The 21,743-nt window shown below is 41.5% G+C and overlaps 2 protein-coding genes across 2 annotated transcripts in view; one reads left to right on the top strand and one right to left on the bottom strand.

The window, feature by feature from the left end:
• LOC124259567 (uncharacterized transporter slc-17.2-like) lies at positions 1-19,800 on the bottom strand. The gene is made up of 11 exons (XM_046693720.1): positions 19,666-19,800; positions 9,680-9,791; positions 7,986-8,209; positions 6,971-7,204; positions 6,028-6,115; positions 5,389-5,484; positions 4,692-4,825; positions 3,189-3,338; positions 2,926-3,059; positions 1,735-1,976; positions 1-1,063 (listed from the first exon to the last, which is right to left on the bottom strand). Exons 2-10 carry the CDS (start codon positions 9,723-9,725, stop codon positions 1,838-1,840), a joined length of 1,245 nt encoding a protein of 414 aa, XP_046549676.1. The 5' UTR covers positions 9,726-9,791; positions 19,666-19,800; the 3' UTR covers positions 1-1,063; positions 1,735-1,837.
• The window catches only part of LOC124259585 (phospholipid phosphatase 1-like), a 20,653-nt gene continuing 18,006 nt past the window's right edge, over positions 19,097-21,743 (top strand). The window contains exon 1 of the mRNA XM_046693740.1: positions 19,097-20,353. Within this exon, the coding sequence (XP_046549696.1) occupies positions 20,275-20,353 (79 nt within the window). The 5' untranslated portion in view covers positions 19,097-20,274. The remainder of the gene's footprint in view (positions 20,354-21,743) is intronic.

Raw genomic sequence — 21,743 nt, 5'->3', positions numbered from 1 at the left:
GAGGGAGCGTTCTTTTCTTTCGAGTAAGTTTATTTTACGCTGCTTTTAGCAATATTCTAGCAATATCACGGCGGGGGGACACCAGAAATGGGCTTCACACATTGTACCCATATGGGGAATCGAACCGGGGTCTTAGGCGTGACAAGCGAACGCTTTAACCACTAGGCTACCCCACCGGCCTTTTCATCGAGACAATCGTAAGTTCGACACAACTTTGTTTGTTTATGTGTTTTGTTTGTTTTTAACGCCGCACTCGCCAATATTCCATCTATAAGTAGTCGGTCTGCAGTAGAATCGAATGTGGTCCAGACAAGCCAGTGATTTCATATGAACAACGTGCTGCACGTGATAATGGGGATGGGGGTGATGTTCAAGGAGCCTGATCAGCCGACCCATTGTGTCAGAGGTTTGTGGAGTCCTCTTCTAACCACAGGGTATTAGGATTTACAGCTCTGTCATACTTCTCTTGCGTCAGTGAAATAAACACCATACTATACATATGTTTCACATGTAAACATACCAGAACAGTGTCTTGTTGTCCGACTCAATACTGGACATACTGGACACATTGCCAGTAACCGTGCCATTACCTGACCAGTTACAAGTACTGGACGTTGATAAGGATTCAGTTCGAATCTCTCCAACACTAAACATCATTCTCCCTAGGCTGACTGAGCAGGGGCTTGTTCAACGCGTCTTCATCTTTAACCGATCCTCGACCTTGACCTTGATCCTCCGCGAACTTTTGCCCCGTGTCTCCATCAACCATGTTCTGTCCCTCATCAAACCCCGCGTCCCCTTCGTTTATCAGGTGCGCTGACGTCCCTGCAGGTTCAACACCAGCGTCAGCAACATTATCAGACACTGCCACAGCACATTCTGACATGCCCAGTTCATCTCGTGGACAATCCGCTTCAGACGTGTCCTTGACTGTATGCGTCGTACGATCATGAACGTCCCAGGGCTGGGGCTTTCCGTCAGAGAACAGAGCGAAAATAAGCCCTCCTGCAAAGCTGGTCCCAGCTGCCACATAGAAAGCTTTCTGCCATTCCTCTCTCGTGCGCTGAAATATATACGAAATGCCACATCTACAGATCCAAACATGTTACAACCATGTTTTAACATGCACACGCTAACATTTATATCTCCTATTGACTTCTAAATTTGGCTTCGCCATTTCTCGATTCTGGATAATTAGAAAATTCAAGTTAGAAACATGTCTCAGATCTAAACAGGCGAATAACGGACATCAACATCGATAATGCGGGAATGGATTTAGGAGTAATAGTAGGTTTAACGGAACCCGAACCCTATAGAAGAAATCGTGGCATCAGTCAACTCGGATCTACACGGGATATCGTAGGCGGATCCAGAGGGTGGGTGTGTGGGGTGTGTACAGGGGTGAAAATGAACTGTGCAAACCCCCCAACCTACCCCTTTCTGAACTGTGCACTCCCCTTTCTCAAAAAGCTGTGTCCGCCCCTGGTTATTTTGTTAAAGAAAGAGGTAGACCCATTTCATATTATGAGACGAAGAATAACAGTTTGTGCGTGTGTGTTTGTGTGCGTGCGTGTGTGCGTGCGTGCGTGCGTGCGTGCGTGCGTGTTTGCTTGCGCGTGTCTTTGTGTTTACTCAGGCTGAAAAAAGAGACTTATTAACAGAGGTCTTATTAAGAGAACGCCGGTGTATATCTACTCACAGTATGGGAGACTAACGTTAATTATGTGTACCTACATTCGGAGTCAATGTAGAGACGACGTAAGGTGCCACGATGCCAGACAGGGTGGCTATTGTGTCGGAGACCCCGGCCAGAGTCCCAGAGTGAGCCTGGGTGATGTCAGCAAAGTTCGATATGTGACCACAAAAGCAGAAGCCGAACGCCGCCAAGGTGAGACAGAGTGTCGATACCGACATCCCCTCCCAGCCACAATGCGCCTGCGCAAGGATGATCACCAAGGTTCCGGATCCAAACATACCTAAAAGTAAACAGCCAGATCTCTTGATATGATCCTATGAACATTGCATGTTTAGTATTCCTGAATGTTATGTTTACGTTTATAGCACAAAGCATAAAGATCCTGTTGAGTTTAATTAAATCTACATATACATACTAGTGTTGGGAATTGGTTAAAATCTCATAATTGATGATTCGTCCATTACAACCGATCAATCATCGAAAATAATTGGTTAGCGTCATTAACAAATGTTCCTGTTGTCTTTGTAAAAAATAAAGGAAAAACATGTAGTAATTTAGATTTTTTAGCAAATTAAACAAAATCCATTTGCAAATTTTGCATATTTAAAGGATTATTTGTATGTTAGGAACACAGATTTCCTGGATTCTTTAAGATAAATTCAATCATGACTTGGAACGAGCTTGTCGTGCTTATGAAATTTAAATTGAATGACACAGACAAAAGCAACCTTGTGAAAAATATTGTTGATGCAAACAAGAGTTCGATTATGAGAAAATATGTTCGATTGCTTGGTCGTTTAGTCACTGCGACCAATCTTCGATTATTTCAATTAATCGCACCACCACTAATACATACTTGCCTCAACTGAGTGTTTAGGGTTTAAGATCACTTTGAACAGGTTCTTTTGCTTGTTGTTAAACGCCGCAGTCCAGCTATATGATGGCGGTCTGTAAATAATCGGGTCTGGACCAGACAATCCAGTGATCAATATCATGCGCATTGATCTACGCAATTGGGATACGATGACATGCGTCAATCAAGTCAGTGAGCCTGACCACCCGCTCCTGTGAGTCGCCTCTTACGACAAGCATGGGTTCCTGAAGATCAAATCTAACCCGGACCTTCACGGGTCACACAGGAACGCCTGCAGGTTTTCTACGTTTACAACTTCGGTTTCACACCCACTAAGGACAGGCATTGTGCAAGAAACATTATCGAGAAAGCTTACCTAGAGAGTTCATTAACCTGCGCGTTGTTCGCACCGTGAACTTGACCTTTGTGGATGAGCCAGTCCGAGACGTGACTCGCGACGTTGATGACGATGATCATACATGCGTATGGCAACATGGAATACACGCCGTTCTGCAACGACAAACATACGTAAATAAGAGTAAAATTTGTAATCCGCGGTGAATGCATATTGCTAAAATGCGTAAAACCAACACTACTCAAGTAATGTGATGACAAAAGTATACCTTTGGACTGCGTTACCGACGTAAAGTTGACCCCAGTAACCTCGTTCAGATAAGAGGGCATCTGGGTGAAGAGAAGATAGAGGAAGAAATTGGCCATGGTGTGAGTGAAGACCAACGCCCATACTGGCCCTGACTTCAGGAGGGCCAACCAAGGGGTGCTCTGTTTCTGCAGGGCAGCCAATAGAAAGTGATGGAGCTGGAATATTGCTGAGTGTGGCGTTAAACAACAAACAAACAAACAAAGTGATGGATCCGAGGATGACGAAGTATGAACAGACGACTTCTGTTTCGCTTGTTTGTATGTATGTATGTATGTATGTATGTATGTATGTATGTATGTATGTATGTATGTGTGTATGTATGTATGTATGTATGTACTTGTATGTATGTATGTGTATGTATGTATGTATGTGTGTGTGTGTGTACTTATGTATGTATGTACTTATGTATGTATGTGTGTGTGTGTGTGTGTACTTATGTATGTATGTACTTATGTATGTATGTACTTATGTATGTATGTATGTGTGTGTGTGTGTGTACTTATGTATGTACGTACTTATGTATGTATGTACTTATGTATGTATGTATGTGTGTGTGTGTGTGTGTACTTATGTATGTATGTACTTATGTATGTATGTGTGTGTGTGTGTACTTATGTATGTATGTATATGTATGTATGTATGTATGTATGTATGTATGTATGTATGTATGTACTTATGTATGTATGTATGTATGTATGTGTGTATGTATGTGTGTGTGTGTACTTATGTATGTACGTACTTATGTATGTATGTACTTATGTATGTATGTGTGTGTGTGTGTACTTATGTATGTACGTACTTATGTATGTATGTACGTACTTATGTATGTATGTATGTGTGTGTGTGTGTACTTATGTATGTATGTATGTATGTGTGTGTGTGTGGGTGTGTGTGTACTTATGTATGTACTTATGTATGTATGTACGTACTTATGTATGTATGTATGTGTGTATGTGTCAGGTGTGTGTGTATGTATGTATGTATGTATGTTGTATGTGTGTGTGTGTATGTATGTGTGCATGTGTGTGTGTGTACCATGTATGTATGTATGTATGTATGTATGTATGTATGTATGTGTGTGTGTGTGTGTGTGTACTTATGTATTTACATGTACTTATGTATGTATGTATGTATGTATGTATGTATGTATGTATGTATGTATGTATGTATGTATGTATGTATGTATGTATGTATGTATGTATGTATGTATGTATGTATGTATGTATGTATGTATGTATGTATGTATGTATGTATGTATGTATGTATGTTTATGTATGTATGTATGTATGTATGTATGTATGTCGGATCCAGAAATGTTGCAGCAAAATGACTGCAGTTTGCAAATAATGAAATCTGGACCAAACAATCGAGTGATTGACATCACGTCTTCGATCTAATGGGATACAATGATATGCATCAATCAAGCCAGGCACCTTCCACTTAAGGAGACAATATGATTAGCTTAGTTTCGGTCTTACCCGTTTCGACTTGAGTCTGTCTCGGACCTTCCATTCAATATATCTCCGCTCAGTGTCCGATACCCATCTGCTCTGCCTGGGAGAGTCTCTGACCACGACGGACCACAGGATGCACCATAGTAGACACGCCCCACCTAACAGAGAGTGAGAGAGTGAGTGAGTGAGTGAGTGAGTGAGTGAGTGAGTGAGTGAGTGAGTGAGTGAGTGAGTGAGTGAGTGAGTGAGTGAGTGAGTGAGTCAGTCATGAGTCAGTCAGTCAGTCAGTCAGTCAGTCAGTCAGTCAGTCAGTCAGTCAGTCAGTCAGTCAGTCAGGTATTTTACGACGTTTTAGCAGCAGCACCATGTGACTGAAGCCCATGGCTAGGGGTATGGGTCTTACATACCAATAATTGTAAAAGCGAATATGGGATTCGAACTCATGAACATGATATTTCGGCATGCCCTGGGACGCAACTGTGCTGAAAATAGCGGAACCTTTGTCAGCTGCCCCCTGTGCCCGAAACCAATACTCATGCAGCTAAAGAGACGCCATAATCGTGGTCGTCGTCGCCCTCATCACTGCCAACTATACAGCAACTCCAGATATTTTATTGTTATCCTTATCTGAGTTTTAAAATTCTTTAAATAAATTCCGTTTTATTAAGAGAACTCGGCATTTTTGTATTCAAAAGTGCAAAAATGCACCTCCAACACCAACCTGTGACATAGAAGATGGAGGGCCAGCCTCCAGCAAATCCATATCGACAGAGGAAACCATTGAGAAGATAGCCATAAGCGTTGCCAGTCTCTCCCCCTGAAAACAGACCACAGAAGATAGAGGGCATCCTCGATGATACAGGTTACTATATCTGCATTCTGTTGTCGTAACAACACTCAGGCAGTTCTCCGATGTGTTTGGAGTCCGATTCGAATGGTAGCGAATGGAACATGGTTACCATATATCCTCGAATAAAATCCCAGGCGTATATGTGTTTCAGACACTATATTACTCCTGTGTTTAATTGCAAAAATGATGATGGAGAGAGACTTCTGTGTGTAAAACAGGGCTCGGCGTGTATTTGAGTAACATGCGGTTCTTTTTACGATAGAATGAAAATATATGCACTGGTTTATCGAAAATGATGGCCATAACGATAGCGTCACTTCTGACTGAGTGATATCAACAGATTGTCTATGAAAAAATGTGGGTAAAGACCTGAGACGGAGAAAGACGTGATTAAATTTGGGGCAAAATGTGTTTTGTTTCCATTATAATTTCAGGAACATGTTTTTTTCAAGTAATGCCAGCCACAAACATCCCTGATGATGATCACACTGCAGTTTATCGCCGTCTTACCGGACAGTGAGAACCCCAGGAGTTTCATCCACTCGTCAGGAGGAGCCCATCTCGACCAGAACACCGGAATGGACGGGAACACAACCGACTGGACACAACAGAACAGCCACAGTACTATTACAATGTTCACCTCCGACAAAAAGCACGTTTCATTAAAAACGAAGTATGAGGGGAGTGGATGAATTTGGTGTAATGCCGGAATGTTTTAGAAAGAATGGATTTCATACAAGGTAACCAGGCGATGAATCGAACCCGGGCCATAGTCGTTTTAAGTCACCGCTTTAACCACTCGACTACCATACTAATCAGTAGCAATACAAAGCGAACATGTGGGTGAGTGACTGAGTATGTTTTTAACAATATTCAAGCAAAATATCATGATTGGGAATACCATGGTTATACACCATCAATCAATCAGTGTGTGGAATCGAACCCGGGTCTTCAAGCGAACGCTTGAAACACTTGACTACCCTATCCTCTATGCGGAAGCAGATCGTTGTATTGATACCGACTCGTGGTATTAAATGGATACATAGTACTCAAAAGAGTGAATGAGAGAGTTTAGTTTTACGCTGCACTCAGCAATATTCCAGCTATATAGCGGCGGTCTGTAAATAATCGAGTCTGGACCAGACAATCCAGGGATCAACAGAATGAACGTCGATCTACGCAATTGGGATACGATGACATGTGTCAACCCAGTCAGCGAGCCTGACCGCCCGATCCCGTTAGTCGCCTCTTACGACAAGCATGGGTTACTGAAGATCAATTCTAACCCGGACCTTCACGGGTAGTACTTAAAAGAAAACAAAGAACGTCCGATGTTGTGATCATAAGAGTAACTACAGTCACAATAAAACAAGACGGTGTCCTCTAACTTGTTTTCAGCAGCATATTAGGGCATTACGGTGAAACGTGATCCGTCTCCAACATTAAAACTCACTGAACAAAATCCAACGGTGATCCTGAGAAACAAGAGGAAGTAGGGCTGATCCTTCGCAGCTACTGGAGACAGGATGGTTGCTATGGCAGTAGGAATCATACCAAGGGCGATAACTCTAGTTGCACCGAAACGTTCGCTGAGCCAGCCACCGGAAATGAGCATACCCAGGCATCCCCAGAATGAGCCACCGAGAAGAACTCCTTGCAGCTCCTTGGACCACGTGAATTCGCCTTGCTGCATAACAACAATAATTACAATAATGATAAGTGTTTCTACAGGTTGATCAGGGCATGCTCACACTTAACGAGAACACCTGGTGTCGATACAGATTTTCAATGATCCTTTCATATCATTTTCATCACTATTAAAGTGAAGCAGCCTGCTTGCACCTATGATACAACCTATATAGATCCTAATAGCTAAACTATTCTACACGTGTTTTTAACTTTCAAGTCTAATCTACTTCCGGGTACTACAAAAAGTCCTAATTCTGCACAATGCGGAACACACCCGCACAACACTATTTTACCCTTTCCGGTATATGGAAAGGGACACTGCAGATGATAGAAACTGGTTGGTCTCACGTTTTGAATTGTATTGCAATAATATTTCATATTTCGCTTCAAGCCATCAGAAATATAATACTGACAGTAGGTGAGGGGAGACAATCGATGGATTGTTTGTTGTCTCCAGCTTCAGCAATACTCCAGCTAGACGACAGACTAAATAATCCAGACTGGACCAGACAATCAGGTGAGTAAGCGAATGTGGTTTTACGTCGCTTTATTCAAGCAATATCACCACGGCGGACCAGAAATGCGCTTCACACATTGTACCCACGTGGGGAATCGAACCCGGGTCTTCGGCGTGACGAGCGAACGCTTTAACCACTAGGCTATCCCACCGCCCCAAACAACCCAGTGACTGACATGTACTCAGATGGGAATGGGAGCATCATCCGATGAGTATTGGTTTCCGCTGTTTAGTATTGAATCTATTAATACAACAAACTTACAAGCTCGTATTCAGTAATATTATCGCCTTCTTTCGTCCATGTTCTGCATTGCTCGCCAGCTACCGACGACGACACATTGACGTCATTCAGTGACGTGGTGTTGATGTCATGCCTCACCATACACACGATGGCGATGCTTAGATTCGACCTGAGTGTGTTCTGCAGCGAGAATCCCAAGAACAGGATGACTGCTATGAGGTAGCGCTGAGATTTATACCACCGAACTGCAAACAAGAGTGATTGAGTGTTATGATGTAATGTTTCACAATATATGGCTACGTGTTTCACAATTCACAATGGAGATGTTTCACAATGCATGGCTTCATGTTTCACAATGCATTGCTACCTGTTTCATAATGCACTGGTAAATGTTTCACAATGCATGTTGGAGATGTTTCACAACGCATGGCTACATGTTTCACAACGCATGGCTACATGTTTCACAATGCATTGCTACCTGTTTCATAATGCACTGGTAAATGTTTCACAATGCATGTTGGAGATGTTTCACAACGCATGGCTGCGTGTTTAATACTGCATGTTGGAGATGTTTCACAAAGCATTGATAGCTACATGTTTCATACTACATTACTGCGTTTCACAATGCATGTTGGAGATGTTTCACAACGCATGTTGGAGATGTTTCACAGTGCATGTTGGAGATGTTTCACAGTGCATAGCTACATGTTTCACAGTGCATAGCTACATGATTCACAGTGCATAGCTACATGTTTCACAACGCATGTTGGAGATGTTTCACAACGCATGTTGGAGATGTTTCACAGTGCATGTTGGAGATGTTTCACAGTGCATAGCTACATGTTTCACAACGCATGTTGGAGATGTTTCACAACGCATGTTGGAGATGTTTCACAGTGCATGTTGGAGATGTTTCACAGTGCATAGCTACATGTTTCACAACGCATGTTGGAGATGTTTCACAACGCATGTTGGAGATGTTTCACAATGCATGTTGGAGATGTTTCACAACGCATGTTGGAGATGTTTCACAATGCATGTTGGAGATGTTTCACAGTGCATAGCTACATGTTTCACAACGCATGTTGGAGATGTTTCACAATGCATGTTGGAGATGTTTCACAACGCATGTTAGAGATGTTTCACAGTGCATAGCTACATGTTTCACAGTGCATACTGGAGATTTTCTCAATGCATTGATAGCTTAATGTTTCATACTACATTACTACGTTTTCAGATGCATGGCTACATGTTTCACAATGCATGCTGGATATGTTTCGTTGATAGCTACATGTTTAACACATGATCTTCGCAAAAAAACAACATTTAAGAAATATACCTTTGTACATCAATAATAACCACGTAATTCATTCCTTACAATGCAGTAATCTCTCGCCCTTATTGTCTTACTCAGATTATATTAAGGATGTTTTAGTTTTACGCAGTTCCTTTCTATAGTGTCATTGCTATTTGTTGCAACTCTTGCTTTTTATTATTTTTAAATTGACATTTTATGTACGTGGGTCTTAGGCCTTTCTACTGAATAAATCATTGATTGATTGATTAACTCTACATGGCTGCATGTCTCATAATACACGATGGAGACGTTCACAGTGCTTTCACAATGCATGTTGGCGGTGATTCACAATGCATGGCTATGTGTTTCGTCATGCCAATGACATGTTTCATAATGCTACCTGGTGTATTGTACTGACCGTCAGGCAGCTCCTGACCACTGTCCGAGCACTCCCCCGCATCCATGTCCACTCTGATCACACGGACACCACATTACCAAACCGTGTTGATGTGTGGAGGATGATCTCCCACCTGTGTAGGAAGGGATACAACACAAACTATTGTACAACATAGCTAACAGTTTTAACACTTTGAATTCTGTGCAGCCTAGGAAATAGTCTTTGTTCATGCATGTACTTACATCGGCAATCAGATACGTTAGATACGTACAGATACGTTAGATACGTACAGATACGTTAACTATATGTTAATATGCACATTGAAAACTCATCCTTTCAACTGACCTGTTTTCTTACATAAGTAAGTGAGTTTAGTTTTACGCCGATTTTATCAATATCCCAGCAATATTACGGCAGTAGACACCAGACATGGGCTTTACACACTGTAAAGGAATCGAACCCAAGTTTGCGGCGTGACAAGCGAACGCTTCAACATTAGACTACCACACCGCCCCTTCAGTGGATAAGGTGGCATGAGGGGCCATTATTCAGATACGGTAACAGAACCGTTCTAAATTCCAGACTATAGAGTCTGGATAATCGATAGGAACACTTACGAACATGCACATTGGCTATCTAGGCTGGAAATGAGGCGTACTGTGATGAAAGGATTTAGCGCTTGTACACAAATAGAATTTATCCTCACCCATTTCTAATACTTGCACATTAGTATCAAACGTAAAAGCAATGTCCTATATGAAACTCATTATCTCTCGTTTACTACATATTCCATCGGGGCGGTGGGGTAGCCTAGTGGTTAAGGCGTTCGCTCGTCACGCCGAAAACCCGGGTTCGATTCCCCACATGGGCACAATGGGTTAAGTCCATTTCTGGTGTCCCCCGCCGTGATATTGCTGGAATATTGCTAAAAGCGACGTAAAACTTAAGTCACTCACTCACTCATATTCCATCACAATGAATTGGTACATGAGCGCACGCCTTTGGTGTTTCGGGATAACCAATATACAGGAGGCCAAACACATGGACGTGTAGGAGGACGAGCACGTGGAAGTCCTCCCTTGGAGGAAGTGAGGGAATTCAGCCTCCAGTACTGCCGAGTTGCTACAACGTGCAACGTGCAACGTGCAACGTGCAACCATGTTAATTGTGTGTCCTCGTTACCTCCTAACAGTGGTTTGGGTGGTCCGGATTTGAACACATACCTGTGCCGCCTATGACACAGCTGCAATATTGCGGTCTGGCTACAACTTAACGTAAGAACATCATTCACTCCTTCAGACAATAATTATGGCTAATATGACCAATGACATCTAAAGTGTCAATATAACAATACTACAGAGTACCACTCGGTGGTAGGAAGGATGTAGAGGTTATTGATTTGTTTGTTTGCTGTTTTACGCCGCACTCAGCAAAATTCCAGCTAGATGGCGACGGTCAGTAAATAATCGAGACTAGACCAGACAATCCAGTGGTCAATAGCATGAGCATCGATCTACGTAATTGGGATACAATGACATGTGTCAACCAAGTCAGCGAGCCTAACCACACGATCCCGTTAGCCGCCTATTTCGACAAGGGTTTGCTGAAGACCAATTCTAACCCGGATCTTCACGGGTATATAGAGAGTATTATACTGACATGTGCGTCATATACTAATGTTGAGAAACAAATGTCGGAGTTCCTGTTATTACCGAGCGAGAGCGAGGACAAATGTAATATAACCAGTTATACACACATGCGAGTGTACTAATATCATATGAGCTATTTTTGCCTGGAGCTCCCCTTTGGGCAGAATGCACCCGTAACCAGCTGGCCTTCGTGCCGTTATACAAAGCTATATCAGCGCTTAGGTGACCGTAACTCCCACCCTTTAACATAGATGTTTAGGTAGTCTTAGCGCTTAGGTTGTTTTGTACAACAGCACCCTGAACTGTATAGGAAATCCTGTCAGCGTGCCTGAACAGAAAACACGACTTTAATACACCGTCACTTGATCTGAACTACAAAACAAACCCTAACTTTGCCCCGTAACCTGGCCTGAACTATAGCAAACCTGACTTGAGTGCCTTTGGAGCTATCCTTTAGGTAGAAACCCTCACTTCAGTGCCATGCAATCTGGCATGGGCTATGGAAACCTGGGCCCATTTGCATAAAGCGACCTTAGTGTTACGATGATCGTCACTCCCATACTCTAACATAGACTTAAGACGGTCTTAGCGCTAAAATCGCTTTGTTCAAGTGAGCCCTGGCCTTAACTATAGGACACCTGACCTATGAAATATATCATTTATCGACCCATACCCCTCTCATAAGAAGGGGCGACAAGAGTAGCCTACTGGTTAAAGCGTTCGCTTGTCACGCCGAAGGCCCGGGTTCGATTCCCTACATGGGTACAATGTGTGAGCCCATTTCTGGTGTCCCCCGCCGTGAAATTGCTGGTATATTGCTAAAAAGCGGCGTAAAACCAAACTCACTCACTAACACCCTGTCATAAGATGGTGAGTCTCCAGTTAAATTTACTATGACCTGATCATCGGGACAATCGTACCATGGACAAATGAGTCACACGACGGGAGAGGCTGCAGTACAAATGTCCGCCTCCGGGTGAGATTTCCACATACATACATAGCCCATCAAGCATGGCCTGACAAATCCCACTCACCTAGCCCTTAACAAAGGCCAGTATATATTTCCGTCGTTTAAACTAGGAGTGTATGTCACGCTGATCACACTGCAAATAAATAGACTGTCTGAATTGCAGCGGTTGTGTGGCACAAGATCCGCTCAATGAATAAGGCACCTGACCTCACCTGAACAAATTGTGACGCCAAAGAGTTACTTCCCTTGAGTACAGAAATTCTTTCAATGCAGGTACAAGTTATTCAAGCAAAACAGACATTGCTTAGTCGGTACAGCGGTTATCTCCCTTCTCTAAGAATAATCAAGGTGATAGTATTCTTACTTCTTCAGGTTATGCCCCTGAGGTAAATACTCTCGTCATGATTTAGGGACGTGCTTGAAGGGAGAATTCGGGTGAACTGCATAGCACAACTAACGCTAACAGGACGAGAGGAGACGACAGTCTTTTGAGACATAATCCTGTCCCTATCAACATTCAGGGACAATGAATCCTAAACATCTCCACATTTTAAAGATCGTCGTCGATGTGGTTGTTCTTTTAACAGGTGAGTGGATGGTAGGGGAGAGGAAGGTGGCTGAAATAGAGGTTGAAAGCACTCGGCTCTTGTCGTCGTAAAGGTGTAACCCCTAGGCTTCGTTCACGTTGACTTATATATGCAGACGGCAGGCCGATCGTACACATCATGTCAAACAAAGTACTCGTTAATATCTGTTGTTTACCATGGTGCCGTTGTACAAATCGATCTTAGCGCTAAGGTGGCCGTAACTCCCATACCTTAACATAGACTTAAGGTAGTCTCGGCGCTAAGGTTGATTTGTACAACAGCACCCGGTTCTACAAGATGCTAAACCGGATATAACGGCGAATATTTAACATGAATGTCGTATAATTTTACATGTCGCCTGAATATTATTAGTATTATTCTACGATTCCTGTTCTGTTATTCTTGATAGGACATCTCACGTGAACATGTTGTATGTTTGTATCGGTACAATATCATAATAATGTACAGCGCGATGGAATGACGTGACAACTCTGATTATTTTTTTCCAAACCAGTATTACCATCGAAAACATTCCTCAAATATACACGTGGCATATGTAATTAGTTAAAAAGAAAGTATTATCATTGGGTAAATGTCACAAACGTTCATATAACTATACAATTAACGTCACAAGGGACATTCACATACTATGAATGTCCCTTGTGATGTTAAATATACGTACATGACAAAACTATTTGGTTACAAATTATGTTTCAGTGTCATATTTAGTAACATATATCATGCGGAACATGTGATGTAACTGTTAAGTTGCTGTCGGCGACATAGACTACAGCCTGACGTCCACGTAAAACCTCAAATAATGATGATAAGTTGAAAGACCAGTATTATCATTGGGAAAATATTACATACGAACATGTGCTATAACGCCCAGGTTAAAAAGCCAGTATTATCATGACTGAAAAATTACATACGAACATGTAATGTAACTGTTAAGGTAAAAGGCCAGTTCTATCATTAGGGAAAAGTAACATACAACCATGCGATGTAACTGTTAAGGTAAAAAATATTTGTTATGTGTACATACGTCATATTTGGGAACGATAATACTTGCTTTCTGATTTAAAAAATACTACACATTTATTTCAAATATAAAAGTATTCAATTAAATAAATAGTAACGCTGTCTTCGTAACCAAACAAATGTTACGTTTCCCCCGATGGCAATGTTGGCATTGCACCTAAGTAGTTATGTCAGTTGTACTTGTGTGTGTTTACCGGATAATAATATAGGCTTTCTAAGTTAATAGCTATATCCCATTTTCGCATATGTGATTTTTTCCCAATGATAAAACTAGCATTTTTACCTTAACAGTTACATCACATATTCGTATGTAATATTTCAGCAATGATAAAACAGGCTTTTTAGTGACAAACCAGTGTTACCATCACGGGTGTATCATATACGGAATTAATTAACATTCATCAAATAACCGAGGAATGACGGACGAAAAATGTGTCACAGCTGATTATATAACATTTAATGAGTGACCCATTTTCCGAAATGTTTATTAGTTCACTAATTGCTTATTTCACGCATTACCCATTCTCACTGTAAACACATTGATTAGAACATACAAAGCTAAACTCGAAATCCGGCTCATAGACACTGCTTACTTGTGTCCCGCCGCTGAGGGCTGATGTAATCTATTGTTATACGACGTCATTACATTACAACGTGACCTCATTCAGTTTGCCTGGTACAAATTGCCATTTAACACCTCGCGGGTCACACAGGCCGGATGGTGCGGGCCACCACTTGGATACAATGCTATGGAATCATTGTGACACTCCACAGTAGATATATCTGGTAAATATGTAGACATGTTATATTTGCTGAAACCTGAACAAGTAGCTTCAATACAAAGTGCATCCCAACTTTTGTTTGCGATTTGAAAAATCATTTTATGAAAGGTATTATTGTAACTTATTCTCTCTACTGTTTGGGAGGATGGTGTCACTGCAGCATCTGAAGAAAGAATAGCATAAACTGCCAGACTACATTGATGAATAAATGATTTCATCGGTTAGGGAAATATTTACTGCAATGGTATATGCAATGCCGGGCCTTTGAAAATGTTTATGGAAAGCTATATTCGCATTCCTCTTATCTGAACAGGGCTCCAGATAAGGGCCGTATCGGCGTATGTACGGATATAAAATAAGCACGATACGGTAGGAAATAATTTAGAAAACGTAGCAGATACGCACCACAGCAATGGTGTACGGTCTTAGAATCATTTACAGATGTGTTTATCTGAAAACGTATTGTTTTATTCTTTATGGACCTGTTTACACAAGAGTAGCAATGTTGTGGTGCATATATGAAACAAAACACAAGATTACTGATACTCCATTAAATTCCATTCAGTACTCTAAGTGTACTCTTATTGTTTTCCAGTACTCCTATAGAAAACATAAGGAGTACGTACTTCTGAACAGCATTCATCCTGACACCGCATTTCTGTATTTACATTACAGATAATGTACACATTCACAATTTTAAATCTCTGTTAAAAACAACGTTTTAACTCTTAGTGAACCTTTATCTGGACAATCTGAGACAACATCCGCATGTTTCAGTCACATAACGGTCCCCATTGTGCACTGCATGCACTTGGTTGCCAGGCTTCACTTTAGCATTGGGTGATAATATTGAAATTACTTGTTCGTTGTGCATTTCAATATTTAATCAAACCCGGATCAAAACCTTGGTAAATTTTGGTATTTGTCACTACAAATCGGTTTTAAATTGTTTCTAATGTGCGTTTATAGACGGTATGTTTTGAAATCAAATCCGGCATTAACAGACTATTGTAATACATCAGTTAAATAGTCTGTTCGTCATCCACGTGTAAAAAAATAACTTTATTAATTATTTGACTAGTTGGGGTTTCTACCGCCATGCAGTATACAAGAAATCAGCTTCACACATTGTACTCGCGAGACGAGCGAACGTGTTAAAAAATATAACCAGTTGGCTGATGAATGAGGAAATGGGTGATAATGGTTTTGCACAATATTCCAGCAATATAATGTCCAGAGACATCAGAAGTGAGATTCTTCCCATGTGGGGAATCGAACCCGGGCCTTCTACGTGACGAGCGACCGCGTTGACCACAAGGGTACCCTACTGCCGGGATACAGTTCACTGATGACAGTCATGAGTTGTTATACATATAAGACATAGCTATAGGGATCTGTTATCTTATCGATTATTTGCACCAGCTGTTTCACCTGTATGTGTGAACGAAAAGATATTTGATCTGTCAGCATCTCCGAGCTTCCAGCTGTTACAATAATTTCGCCAGTTGCAATTTATAGTACACTGGACGTAGTCCATGTTTCCATTGAAAATATTAAAAATATATATACTTCTCAAAACTAGTTATGACAACCCGATTCCTTCAGATGACTATCTGTATCGCAAGAGAGTATAACGGTGTGTTATTTGGCTTTCCTATGGCAGTATATATGTTACAGTGAATTTCAGGGATTTTATGAAATTCCTGATTCACTCGGTGGTTTCACAAAATCCCTGGAATTCCTAGGCATTTAACAAAATCCCTGAAAATCGCGACAATTTTGTAAACATATTCCCTGAAATTAATATATCGCATTCTCAGTGTTTGTTTCGGCAATACTGCTTGAAATTGGTAAAGACAAAAGCGTGTAATAAATCAAAATATTTTTTTCCTGCATTGACATGAAATAACCTTTATAGATTTAAAATAGTTGCATAAATATGTTATAAAAATATAAAATAATTCAATAATTCAAGTGACAAAAACAATATCTATCACTATCAGTTGTTGCATCAGTGTTCAATTGCCATAATCATCCAATGGATCAGAGTACCTTCTGTGATATCTTTTTGAAACAAAGTCACGTCAGTCAAACCACACTCATATATATCAACATTTGCTTTTGAAAGAGGGAAGAGTGACATCGCGAGTTACACATAACCCGAGCCTTGTAACATTTACACCTTTGTGTCTGACATGATTTTGTGCCACTACAGTTAGATTTCACAAAACCCTGTCCACCACATACAGACTTTGACTTGACTGCAGATCTCAGCGATACAAGTTTCTCAGTCGACATATCTGCAATAGTGTAGAGAGATGTGGCACACACATCAAACTGGTTGCGTGAATACTTTCCACACATGACACCGGCTTTTACAGCAAGTGTGGACATGCCGTTGTCAGTAATGTCCTTTACAACTCCTTGGATCGGCTCTCCCTCTGTCAACACCAGGAATTGGTATTGTCACATTGCCACCCACAGCAACCTCAGAGAGAACAATCTTGCTCCGTTTCACCATTCTCTGCTTGAAGAATCTGCGACCCTCCTGCCCTCACTGACGTGTCTCTCAGTAACAAAGTCTGTTGATGGAGAGCGTTCTGGTTGCGGCTCTTGTTCTGGTTGCAGTTCTTGTTCTGGTTGTGGCTCTGGTTCTGGTTGCGGCTCTCGTTGTGCTTGCGGCTCTTGTTGTGCTCTTGCGGCTCTTGATTACTCTCGCTCAAGATGATCAAGCAGTATTGTCAAGACAAACACTGAGAATGCGATATATTCATTTCAGGGAATATGTAAAAAGAAATGTCCTGATTTTCAGGGATTTTGTTAAATCCCTAGGAATTCCAGGGATCTTGTGAAACCACCGAGTGAATCAGGAATTTTATAAAATCCCTGAAATTTTCAGTGATTCTACAAAATCACGGATTTGACGTATTCACTGTAACATATACACATATATCATAATGTATTCTTTTCTCATACTTATCCAAGTCCATGGGACCAGTGAAGATCCGGGTTAGAACTGGTGTTCAGCAACCCGTCCACTGTTTATCGTGTTTTGAAAAATATTGCAAATGGATATGGCACTGAGCACCAGGGAGGCGCAGGTAGGCCCAGAAAATTGACTGTCGGTGACAGGAGGCGGCTTGGTATTCTTGTTTCTAAAAACAAACGAAGGAGTTTAGAAAACTTAAGGCTGGATATGATTGATAGGGGAACTGTGGCTGTCTGTAAGGAGACAATTAGAACTGAGCTGCATGCAATGGGTTGGCAGAAAAGTCGAGGAATTCTGAACCCCCCCTTTCAAAATTCCTGGATCCGCCCATGGCCCCTCTGTGTATTTGAAGGGAATATGAACAGTGAGCGGTACACAGATATTCTCGAGGGACATTTACTTCCATCTGCTCACGTGTTCTATGGAATTTTTGGATTTTCCAGCAGGACAACGACCCAAAACATCGTTCAAAGCATTCACAGGCCTGGTTTCGGACCCCAAATATGACATTATTAGATTGGCCAAGCTATAGCCCTGACCTAAATCCAATAGAAAATGTTTGGGGACTTATGAAGGAAAGTGTCAATAAGAAAAATCTGACAAATATTGCTGAAATGAAAGAAGAGGTGGTCCGATATTAGGACAGCGTGGACCACGACTTTCTAACTTCTTTGATCAGTAGTATGCCCCGCCGCATTGAAGCCTGCATTGCTGCCAATGGTGACTTGACAAAAAACTAACTGTTCACCTGTTTTTGAATCCTGAGTTATGTTCTGCTAATATTCACATTTAATACGTGAGTAATGAGTGAAAAAAATTACAATCTTAAATTCTCAATAATTTCTGGTTGTACTGTACCTGCAGTTAGAATGCAACGTTTACCGTGTTACTCAATTTTCAGTTTGTGTGTTACATAATTGCCTTCGGAGTGAGGTTTTATAACGGATGAAGACCAACATCCAAATAGAAACGGTGTCCGCCCAGTCCGTAGACAAACCAAATTTCATTTGTTGCACTCTGTAGACAAACAGAAATAGGGTGATTACCTGGTGTCTAGACAGTGTCTGTTTACCCGAGCGTGGTGATGTTGTGACAAGTTATTAACCTTGTTAAGGAATATAGCCTTTGATCAACAGTTTTATAATATTTTCACATATGCAGTTGAGAGTTAAAACAGAGAAACAGAAGTAAAAGATCTTAAACTGACACTGAGTCAAGCTAGTTAAGACCCATTCACATAGGAAAAAGAATGTCAAATTATTTTTTCAAATTTATATTATACCGCACCGCTATATGGTATTGTTACTTTGATTAGAACAAGAATCGTTCCCGCAAACGACAGGCATAATGTCTGAATCGACAATCGTATATTTGTATGCAGGGTGTATAAATAGTGCAGCACATGTTCCGTGCCGATCACGCCAGTCTTTGTGCGAGTGTCGTGAATGCGGCAGGCGAAGCTGCTCGCCCTCGGGTGAGGCACTCCAGTATACACGTTGCATCAACTTTGCCATTCACCTTCCGAATTGACGGAGAATTCTTACCGAAAACAACTACTGGTCAGCCTTGTGGCTTTATAGCATTTATACCATACTGACGAGTAAGGGTTGAGCAACAACGGCGCCTGTAAACCCCTATACAACTGGTATTGGCTATTGAATCACATGACATGGTGAGGCCTTTCCTTGCGTCCTTCAGTATAAGACTGGAGCATTAACCTACAGGATTAACTAAAGAGCAGTATCCAGCGTTTAAGGATTATTTCCGGACTGAAGAGGTGCATGACATAAGTTGTTCCGGTACATGGGGCGTTGTGGGTGGAAGCATGTGACCGGCTGAATCGATCGCGTCAGCAACACTTTTACATCGACAATCGGATCATACTTCCTCGTCGCAGTGCGGCTCGGACGAGAGTACAGCCCTAGACTGGTTACCCGGGTGTTGCCGTGAGTTTGTCACGGTTGAGGAGATACCTCCTTTCCGTCTTACCTTACTTAAGTCGTGTTGTCATCCGATCCATGACCGTCAGAAGGGCGACAATCGTCGACTGAGGTGGAGTTTCACCTGAAACCGGCAGCACGTGATAACGAGTGGGCTTGTTTGTGCAGCCGAACTATTGACCCCATCTTACCCCAGGTGAAATCAACTTGTTATTTGAAACTGTCAAAAGACAGCGTATCAACACACCGCACTATTGTGCACGTTATGTACGGAGTTTGTGTCTTTGCGGCAATATTTGATTAAACTTGTGACTGATCAACGCTTACCGGAAATAATACCGTTATATACGCACGTGTGTTGACAGACTCGGTTCAGTTAACAGTAAAGAAGAAACCAGGTCGACAAAACCCACCTAATTGATATCCGTAATTGGGCCACACTTAAGTTGTGTGTCGAGGCATGTGAAGATAGGTGACACATTTAGCTGACACATATCGCACTGTTGCTTCCTCCACAATATCCCGCCTTATCATGGGCAGGCCGCATGTTCCTGTGATGATGTGAAGAGAGTGGACTTTGCTATCAGATACTGCCTGTGTATTGTGGATGCCCTGTGTGTGATGGCAAGCTAATGGCCCACGGCTATTCAGCAAAACAATGGATATATTTATTTCCCTGTATAACCATTTTCGGCAAAGTTATGGCCTCCCCACCGACCTCGTCACCATTGGAGCAAGTAAGATTTGTTTTATTCAAGCGTTTTTGTCTACATCTGTTATTTGTGTTTCTGTCACCTGTCAAGTATTAAATGTCTTCTGTCACTTCAGCAACATAGAAGGGAGATAACTGCTTCATGCTTTAATAGATACACACACTGTTTCACTCTGCAAGTATTTATTCCATATCCTAGGGAGTCTGCTATAAATTGTTAATATTACCCCATGTTCAAATTACCCAATGTTTGTCATCTGTAAACAGTTGCTTTGAGGATTGTATATACAATGTGTAGTGTGTGTATCTGTATCTGTCAGTCTGTGGAGTGAGTGAGTGAGTTTAATTTTACGCCGCACTCAGCAATATTCCAGCTATATGGCGGCGGTCTATAAATAATCGAGTCTGGACCAGACAATCCAGGGATCAACAGCATGAGCATCGATCTGCACAATTGGGAACCGATGACATGTGTCAACCAAGCCAGCGAGCCTGACCACCCGATCCCGTTAGTCGCCTCTTACGACAAGCATGGATTACTGAAATTTCATTCTAATCTGGACCTTCACGGGTCATGAGCCTGTGGAGGCGGTGGAGTAGCCAAGTGTTTTAGGCGTTCGCTTGTCATGTGAAGACCTGGGTTCGATTCCCCACATGGGCACGATCATGTGTGAAGCCCATTTCTGGTGTCCCCTGCCATGATATTTCTGGAATATTGCTAAAAGTGGTGCAAAGCTAAACTCACTCACTCACTCAGTATGCCTGTCCTAAATAATGCAGAAATAATAGTTTCGGTTGTGTACTACGACCCCATTGAGATACCATGCTGCAGTTTGACTTGATTCATACAGTACACACACTCTAGACTAATCAGTCCGTGCTATTGCTCACACCTATGAAATTGCCAAATTTTTTCACACCTAAAAAAGCCACAATTTATATTTAAGAATAACTAAACATCAATTTGCCATCTATGGACTAATTCAACATGGTCAAACAAAATATTTGTTGTCTAACTTTAAAATTCACATCTTCATCCATGTAAGGATTTTAGTGGTAGATGGTTTATCAAGCTGTGAGAGTGATGTCCCTTTGCTGACATGCTTGATGTTAATATGAACCTTCACGAGAGATGAAAAGTTTTTTTTAGATCATCATGACATCCACATGCAGATTAATTTCAAAGTTATAGTCTGTTGTTAGTCTACTAGATACTTTTGTCCATTTAATAAGATATTCTGCACAGGGTTGGAAATAACTTTAAAATTGCTAGTGTACTCCGGAACAGTAGCACATGTAAAATCACTTGCCCTAATAATTTTTCCACTATACCGTCCGTTTTCTTGTTGATCTTTTACAATAAACAACATAGTTCACATTGGAAAGTCAACTGGACACCGGTACAGTGTGATATA

This window comes from Haliotis rubra, unplaced genomic scaffold (genome assembly GCF_003918875.1).
Source record: "Haliotis rubra isolate DU_JTF1 unplaced genomic scaffold, ASM391887v1 Scf73, whole genome shotgun sequence".
Classification (NCBI taxonomy): domain Eukaryota; kingdom Metazoa; phylum Mollusca; class Gastropoda; order Lepetellida; family Haliotidae; genus Haliotis; species Haliotis rubra.
This window is presented reverse-complemented; position numbering and strand designations above follow the sequence as displayed.

Bases quoted from the DNA above. Each gene is read 5' to 3' on its own strand.
- LOC124259567 (XM_046693720.1), bottom strand. From the start codon at position 9,725: ATGGATGCGGGGGAGTGCTCGGACAGTGGTCAGGAGCTGCCTGACG. The intron at 6,116-6,970 runs GTGAGTTTTAAT...TGTTGTGTCCAG, and splicing joins TCACCGTTGGATTTTGTTCA to TCGGTTGTGTTCCCGTCCAT. The intron at 4,826-5,388 runs GTTGGTGTTGGA...ACTCTCTGTTAG, and splicing joins CTCCATCTTCTATGTCACAG to GTGGGGCGTGTCTACTATGG.